At 49.7% G+C, this 8,456-nt stretch overlaps 1 protein-coding gene across 6 annotated transcripts; it reads right to left on the bottom strand.

Annotated features, from left to right (window-relative positions):
* Window positions 1-4: 4 nt before the first annotated feature.
* Window positions 5-7,863, bottom strand: LOC147828138 (uncharacterized). Of its 6 annotated transcripts, none has more exons than XM_087211062.1 (6): window positions 7,182-7,863; window positions 6,760-6,954; window positions 5,129-5,519; window positions 3,090-3,197; window positions 2,872-2,995; window positions 5-784 (listed from the first exon to the last, which is right to left on the bottom strand). In XM_087211062.1, the coding sequence occupies exons 5-6, from the start codon at window positions 2,943-2,945 to the stop codon at window positions 136-138; spliced, it is 723 nt and encodes a 240-aa protein (XP_087067188.1). In that variant the 5' UTR covers window positions 2,946-2,995; window positions 3,090-3,197; window positions 5,129-5,519; window positions 6,760-6,954; window positions 7,182-7,863; the 3' UTR covers window positions 5-135. The 6 variants fall into 6 exon arrangements, with proteins under 6 accessions (XP_087067188.1, XP_087067190.1, XP_087067191.1 ...); XM_087211064.1 differs by having other exon boundaries at window positions 5,301-5,519; XM_087211065.1 differs by lacking the exon at window positions 3,090-3,197 and having other exon boundaries at window positions 5,301-5,519.
* Between the last annotated feature and the right edge of the window lie 593 nt (window positions 7,864-8,456).

The following is an 8,456-nucleotide window of genomic DNA, read 5'->3' as shown; positions in this document are numbered from 1 at the left end:
ATGCTGAGAATCTGAGGCAGAGATTTTATTTGCAGTGAGGACAGAGTTGCCTCAGTATGCCAACGAGCTGGCAATTTCCCCACACCCCCTGTGCTCAGGCCTTCCCACACATCCCATCTCAGCTCTGAGCTTCCCTTAGGGCACATCTGCCACTGCCATTGACTTGGGCTTTGTGAAGCTCATGACCCCGAACCACAGGATGCCACTGAGGAGGGAAAGAGTGGCAGTGATGATCCCTAGTGGGAACACATAGGGGAAGTGTTTCTTGGTCACAGCCTCTTTGCCCACAGTAAGCGCTAATGGGAAATCAAGGGGGTTTTGGCCAGAAATGTCCATGACATAGTTGCAGCTCACAGCCAGAGCCACACAGCAAGAGTTGAGGCAAAGAAGGAGGACCAAGCTTCTGTAATAGAGTCGCAGGAATTCGGGGTAGGCGGGCTTCAGCCTGCTGAGTTGGAAGGCCGCTGTGCTGAGAATCAGGGCCACTGGCTGTACAAACTTCACCAACCCCATTAGATCTTTCACAAACTCAAACTCAACTGCCTGGGTCCACCCCCTGTGCATGTTAGCCACTACTAGCACATCAACCACTGTGCCAGAGTTGTTTCGCCTGAGAGAATCCTGAGCATCCCAAAGGCCAATGAAGGCAACAAGAGAAACCTGGCTGTTAAGTTCCCACATGCGCCAGGATACGCTGCTCACTACGATGATACCCAACACCCAGGCCACGGAACTAAACAGGAAGGCAGTCAGGGCACAGATGTGCTGCTTCATTCCAGGAAAACTGTAGAGGATGTTGCAGAGGCAGGAAGCCAGAGCAGGAACACCAAGGAAGGGAGAGAAAACAGAACATGAGTCATGGGGAGAGGGGGATAAATATTTACATGCTGTTGCCCACGTATGAAATTTGTATTTAAAAGTTCTTCAGGGGCCGGGGATTTAGCTCAGTAGTTCCAGTGCTGACCTTGCAAGCAAAAGGTCCCTAGTTTGATCCCCAGTAACAAAACAAAAACAAGAACAAAAACAAACAAACAGAAAAGTTCTGCATAGGTACTGCTGTCCTAAATATTTTACATGAGAAGAGAAAGAAGCCTAGCAGCTGTGTGTGGCAGAACACCTGTAATCCCAGCACTGAGGAGGCTGAGGCAGGAGGATCTAGAGTTCAAGGCGAGCTCGGGCTGCATAGTGATTTATAGCTGGTCTCAGGTGCATACAGATACCTTGTCTCAAAGAAAGAAAAGAAAGTACAACTGAGAAAGGGAAAGACAGAGGAAGGAAGGAAAGAAGGGATGGAGGGAGAGAGAAGAGAGAAAACAGAGAAACAAGGGGAAGGGAGGGAGGGGAGTGGCAGAGGGGAGGAGAGAGGAGAGGAGAGGAGAGGAGAGGGAAGAGGAGGGAGGGGAGGGAAGAAGGAGGGAAAAAAGCCTAGGAATCCATGACAGCTGTGGGCGAATGAGTTGGTAGGTGATTTGGAAGACAGTGTGGCAGAATCTTTCAAAAGCAGACATGTTCATGTCTTGTCTATCAATTCCCATCTTGAGAATTCATACTGAAATAAGAGTTTGTACAAATATATGGAGCAATGTTCATTTCAGGGTCCTTTGCAATAGAGAAAATTGGAAGTAACCATAGTGTTGATAAATAGAGGGGTGTTCAAGTAAATTATGGCATCTTCACCATCATAGTGCAATAGTACATGGCCATTACGAAGAACGAGTTAACCCATATGAAATCTAGGAAGAAAAAATAGTATCCAAAATGAATAAAATGTAAAACCCAAAATGAATAATAAAATGCATGGTGTGAACATTTGTGTTAAAGGAAAACCATATCTGCTTTTCTTTATATATACAAGTAGATATGAACACATTTGTTAAAAGTTGAAAAGATGCACACAAAAGGAGTCATTCTAAGGAAATCAGTTTGGTAGAGAGGAGCTTTTCATTCTTATCTACATATATTTCCACAATTTGTTTCTCTATTTGCTTACTGGTTGGTTCGTCTTACAGTAGTGTGGATTGAAACAAGGGCCTCACTCATGGTAGGAAGTGCTCTGCCACTGAGATAAACCCTCAGCCTATCTGTAATGCTTTGTAATGAAAAGCACACATACTTTATAAGGAAAGGTGGCCTGAGCCTGACCTTATGGATCTATATGGGAAGTGTCACACACCACGCCCATTTACCTTTTTAACCCATTGCTTGCTCCAAACTCTACCTATTGGCTTCTTGTGGGTGCAACTTAAAACCATCCTGATGCACCTCATATGCAGCAAATATCTTGTATGAAGCAAAGCATACACTTCACATTTAGATTGGGAACTCAGTTATTTGTCTCCCCTGTCAATTCAAATGCATGGAAGTGGTAATAACAGGGGTAATAGCAAATTACAGTTGGGGGGCCACCCCTGGGGTTGATTCCCAGAAAGGTGGTGGTAATGTCTGCCCAAGCATGTGGGCGATGTGGGCGCTGCCCATGCAAATCATTCTAGGGGCCTCCAAAGTCCATCTCCTTCCCATGCAGTGTGCTGTCTCCAACCAGGCCCCAGTAAGCACCAGGCTTCCTTGGGATGTGCTTTCTCATGAGGGGAAGGCAGCTGGCTACTGTGAAAGTTGCCTTGTGAGACAGGGGTGGAAATGATGGCCAGGTTTGAGAATTCACTGTCCAGAGCACTTCCTTGCCAAAGGAGATCTGAGGGAATGGACCACAGGATCAGGCACTTTTGATGGAGAGAGGGCATCAGCAAGGAGAATGCTGCAGTTGTCAGGAAAATGTGCTAGTTTGGGGTGGATCTGGTGATGTCTGTGTAGGGACATGTTTTTCTCAAAGGCCAAGTAAGAGAACTACATGTAACTTCTCTACACATTTACCTAGGGGTGCGGAGGGTCACCGTCCACAACAGAAAGATGGAATGATAACTATCCTTTGCAGAAGTAGGAATCATTCTTCACGAAGAGGAAAATGTCCAACCAATAATGAAAAGTGATGAACCACCTACAGGAAGAGAAGTATTGTTAGGTAAAATTTGAGGTAGTAAACAAGGCCTACAACATCCTTGGCTCCCATAAAATAGTCACTACAGCTTTACCCTGTGTTTTGCATAACACAGGCCCTTGTGTCAGTGCTGTGTGCATATGGGTACATTCAATCCTCAGAGTCCAGTAACAGATGTAAAATTGTGATCCCCGTCTTACTGCTGAGGAGAAAGAGCACAAAGAGATGCAGGACATATGCAAGTTCAATAAGCGACATAGACATAAATGGCAGTGCAGACTCCAGAGCCCTCACACACAGTGCTTCCTGCCCGTCTTGCTACACGATGGGATTTATTCACTTCAAGAGAACCAACAAGGGCGGGAGGTGTCGCTCAGGGTACAGCACTTGTGTAGCATGCACAAGGCCCTAGGTCCCATCTGCAGTGACACAAAAGAAGAGTGTCAACACGCAGATGACTCCCATCAATTATAATAATGCCTACCCATGACCTTTTCTGTGTCCTCTGAAAATGAAGCCTGAGTGACAGAAGCAGATGGAAACATGTAGAACCCTTGGTTCCTTGCCTCCTCTTGGCTTGAATTAAAACATCTTCAAGGTCAACTCTTTCATCCAAAAAGATGAAAAGAGAGATTTGAGCAAGGGTGTGGAGACCCGGGCATCCTTGTGCACCGCTGTGGGAATTGTACAGTGATTCCTGGAAAACTTGACCTAGGAATCCACATGTGAGTCAGCAATGCTACTTCTGGGCATGCTCGAAAAAGAGGTCAAGGCTGGGTCTTGAGAACATGTTTCCATAGCGATGATCATGGCATTATGCACAGTCATTCAAAGGGGAAACAACCCAAATGTCCACTGATGGATGGGAAGATAAACACATGTGGCCTCGACACAGCACACAAAGGGAGAAAACTCTGCCAATGCTACAACCTGCATGAACCCTGAAGACATCGTGCTGAGTGAGGTAAGCCATCAAAAGGCAAATACTGCAGGTTGCACTTATACAAGACACCTATAGGAGGCAGATTTCCTAGAAACAGAAAGTAGAATGTGCATGCCAGGAGCTGGGAGGAGAGTGAATGGGAGGAAGTGGAGATGGAGTTTCAGTTGCGGACCATAAAAGAGTTCTAGAAACGGATGGGAATGATGAAATATACTGAGTGCTCCTGATCTCAACATGTCAAAAAGACTGGGATGATAAACTTCATGCCATGTATATTTTTCCATGGCAGTGTGGGACTGCATAACCTTTGTTCCTTGTCTCCAGCCCCATTGCAATTAAATGTGAGTTAATGGATAAAGAGGCTTGTTAGTTTTGGGACACTAGATAAAAATCTGTAACAGACCTAAAGTCCCAAAGTAAACTACTCAACTCCTTGTTTGCCTGGAACTGATGTTCCGGACACCACAATCTATAGAACAAGCTGCAAATGTCTGCTGACCATCAATACGTGACAGTCGACCACTAACTTTGTCCCCTTTTCTTTAATTCTATATGATAACTTCCCCCTCAACCCCCTATAAAAACAGCCTCGGACTCTGAGCCCGTTGCCTCTCTAAGCTACTTTGCTTTGGGAGTGCCGTCTGGCCAGACTAATAAAGGTCTGGTTTACTTTCCAACTTGTCTGGTGTGTTCCTTCCCAGGTGTCCTTCACTGCAGTCAGCTCCTCAGAGCGTTTTGTAAGGCCCTCGGTCTTACAGCAGAAAAGTCTCACTGGAGAAGGCTACAGTGGAAACTGCCTCCAGGGTCTTCACACTCAACTCTGTGCCCAACCCTGTTCTCCTGATCATTTTATCAGTGCATGTTCATACCATCGGGTGTTTCCATTCCCTGTGGGGAGCTGGTACGTGTGCGCAGTACACCTTAGTTCTTCTCTAGCCTCTTTTCCTCCCCTCCTCCCACCCCCCCCACCCCCGATCTCCTGATCCCCATCCCTTTCCGTACATGTTTGCGGTACATGAGCTTTCCATTCCTTGTGCAGACATGGTCCGTGCACCTCACACCTCTTCATTCCCTTTCCATCCCCTTTCCCTCCTCTGCCTCGCCCCTCCCTCCATCTCCTGATCCTCCCCTCTTTGAGAAAGCTCTGGGATTGCTGAGTGGCTCCTTGCCTCCTTCCTGGGAATACTCACTTGCTTCCCTTCCTTGGCTGCTTCTTCAAGCACCACCTATATCTCACGGTGGGATGAGTCCCTCCTCACCACACCCGTCCTTCCTGTCTGCATTTCCCATGCAACCTTTTATCTCAGCCCGTGGCTTGCATTGTGTCCCCCAAAGAGACACATCAAGGTCACAGCCCCAGACCTTTAGAATAAGACTGAACATAGAGCCAGGGTCTTTACAGAGGTCCTCGAGCTCAAGGGAGGTGTAGAGGGGGCCTGAATCCAATGTGGCGGTGTCCTCAGAAGATGGGGACAGGACCTGTAGAGGAAGCTTTGTGCAGTGCTGCTATGATGTGCACAAACCTTCCTGGGCATTGGGAAGAAGAGTAGCTCGCGTGGCCCGCCTCAAGGAAGATTCATGCTGGAAGGAAATGGAGACACGTAAGTGACAAATGCAGATGGGCGAAACCGGCCTGAGAGGCAGCTGCACACACAGCCTGCAGGAGAGAAGATGCAGAGAGGATGCCACGTGGGGCGGGGGTGGGGGGCAGATAATCTTTGAGGAAAAATTGTCCTAATTTCACCCTAAGGAGGAGTCTGAGGCCTAGAAATGGGAGGAGGGGAGGTCACTGCGTGTGGAGACTTGCCCTGAATGCTGGGTGGCTCCTAGGGTGGGGCAGTGAAGAAAGGAAGAGGCAGGAGCAGCCACAGAAGCCTGTCCTAGAGAGCACTGAGGGGGCAGGAGTGGGTCATGGGAGGGGCGTGGCTGTAAGAGGAGGGCAGGGCCAGGGCTGCTGCAGGTGACAGCAGGAGCCAAGCTGATGGCCAAGCCGTCCGGGCAGGTGCATATCCCAGGCAGTCCTCTTATCAGCCAGCTCATCCTGAATAAGTTATAAGGAAGGGACAGTGTAAGTGGTACCCTGGCACCCTGAGTGGGTTTAAGTGACTGTGAGCATTTCTGTAGTGATCACATTAGGCACTGCCCTTGAGGCTGTGGGCACACTTGCTCACGGTGAGGAAGAAAGATCCATTACTCCAGGGCTTAGGGAGTGACAACACATCATGCACTTGATGGCCTCCCTGGGTAAACAGACAAGAATCTCCATGGCTGTTTGCAGGCTTGGGCAGATGCATGGAAAGATCTGGAAGGACAGCCCCTGGCAACCTGAAGGGGTCTCTGTGAGGGGCAGGGGGGTCTGGGGTGACGAGGCCTTGTCCCATTCACAGGGTGTCTTTGTGCACCATTTATTTATGCTCATGAGTAAGGTTTCCATGGAGGAGGCCGAGAAAGACAGAGACACAGAGACAGACTCAGAGACTGAGAGAGACCCACGGAGACAGAGACAAAGGCACGCACAGAACCTGAAAGACAGAAATTGGGAGGATGGACCGAGCCAGAGAGAGAGAGAGACCAAGGACAGGCGGAGAGAAAGGCACACTCAGAAGCTGACAGAGGCAGAGAGGGGCAGAGGGAAGGGTGGGAGGGTATATATTTCCAGGAAAGCTGTTCCAAACCCTTTGCTACGTAAAAATCTCAGCTGCAGAAGACTGCGTGGAAATGGCTCCACTTCTGTGCAAACTAAGGAAAGGATACATGGCACAGGTGTATGTAAAAGCACAGAAGAGACAAAGGGTCTATATGTGCAGACAACAAACATCACCTCTGGGATGTGGGACAGCGGATGGGGACACAGGTGGGGTCAACATCCTCTTGGTCCCAGGCCACGGCTAATGAAGAGGACATTCCATTCAGTGAAAGAAGCGAGGCAGCAAAGGTCTGGTCCTGGATGACTCCCCTTCTGGGGTCCCTGGAGAGGTAACTCCAGAGACAGACAGGAGAAGATGGTGCCCAGGGCCTGAGGACAGGGAGGAGGGGGAGGTGGCAGTTCATGGCCACCGTGTTTCCCATGGGGACAGTGAGAGAGTCTGGACATGGATGGTGATGACAGTCCCGTCTGCATGGCAACACACTAGGTGTCACTGAGCTGTACACTGAGAACTGGTTAGAAAGGCACATTTAATGCTTCGGGCCATTTCCCACAGTGAAGAGTCCATAAACATGAAGGACAGAGCATCCACTCACCAGCGTGCTGTCTTGCGGGACCCGGTGACAGGACGAGATGATGGCCTGCTCCCTGGGCCACCAGGGCTGACAGGCAGGGCTGCTCGCAGGGTCCTCACAGGCTCCTCTCGCTGGCGTCTTGGTCCAGGAACCAGGAGCTCACAAGCACAGGATGGGCCTGCCTCTCAGCTCCAAGCCTTTCTGAGGCAGTTTCCATGGTCACCACACTCCACCCCTCCCCCATCCATCCAGTCCTGTGCTGCCAGCTCATCAGCACAATGACGCCCGTCGTCCAGGTTGGCCCTGGCACTCACTGTGCGCCCTGTCTCTCTGCCATCATCCGGGTACAGCATATTCACCCATGGGTTATCAAGATCCATGTGACTGATTCTGACCAGTTTCCTCTCCCTTTATTTTTTGACCCTCCAAAGCAGGCCCTAACCCACCTCATGTGGAGACGAGGAAGGACAGTCTTAACAAAACCATGGCCCTGCTGGGGATTTAGCTCAGGGGTGCCGCCCCCTGCCTTGCAAGCACCAGGTCCTGAGTTCAATCCCAGGTACCAAAAAACAAAAACAGTGGCCCTGGATCAATGGGAGGATGAGCAGGAGGAGCCCCCAACTGCATGTGGTTTCCTTGAGAAAGGCCACTGAACACCAGCACACTCAGCCAGATGCTCTTGAACTTGGGCAAATGACCCCTTCCACTTGGGTCTTGAACTACTCTTACAGGAAGGAGGCCACACGGGGAGGACAAGGCAACAACCTGCGGGGCGGGTCCCTCAAGTGTGGAAAAGGGGCCTGCTCAGGGTGGGGACAGGAGTTGAGAAGGACCTTCTGCCAAGACAGGGCTGCCCGAAAGGACCAAAGGCCCAGCAGGCTTTCCTCAGCCGCACATGTCCCCCAGGCATCCAAATCCCAGGACATTCCTATTTGCCAGCCATTGCACAAGGAGGAATGAATCCCTTCCAAGAAGTGAGGGGAGATGTGTACAGAGATTTAAGGAGAAAGTCCATACCATGAGGTCACTCAAGGACAACTGAGTCCCTCTGAAGCACAATCGGGTAAGAGAGGGAATCCAACATTTTCTATCGTCACAATGCCATGGCACACAGCACCTCCACATCACGTTGAACAGGGATGAGGAACAGAAGTCCCAGGTTGGCTAAGCACAGAGTGGATTTCAGCCGGTATGTGATGGCTGTAACCCTCTGTTTCCCCCAAAGAGAGAGAAATTGGACAAATGGGAGGAGAAAGAATGCAGTGAGGAAGGAATGAAAGGAGGAAGCAAGGAAAT

The sequence above is a fragment of the Heterocephalus glaber genome, unplaced genomic scaffold (genome assembly GCF_053883595.1).
Source record: "Heterocephalus glaber isolate CG9 unplaced genomic scaffold, H.glaber_assembly_v1.0 deba00001276, whole genome shotgun sequence".
NCBI classification, from domain to species: domain Eukaryota; kingdom Metazoa; phylum Chordata; class Mammalia; order Rodentia; family Bathyergidae; genus Heterocephalus; species Heterocephalus glaber.
The sequence above is the reverse complement of the archived record's forward strand: the minus strand, read 5'-3'. Positions and strand labels throughout refer to the sequence as shown.

Bases quoted from the DNA above. Each gene is read 5' to 3' on its own strand.
- LOC147828138 (XM_087211062.1), bottom strand. From the start codon at position 2,945: ATGATTCCTACTTCTGCAAAGGATAGTTATCATTCCATCTTTCTGTTG. The intron at 785-2,871 runs GTAAATGTGTAG...CATCCTCTACAG, and splicing joins GTGACCCTCCGCACCCCTAG to TTTTCCTGGAATGAAGCAGC.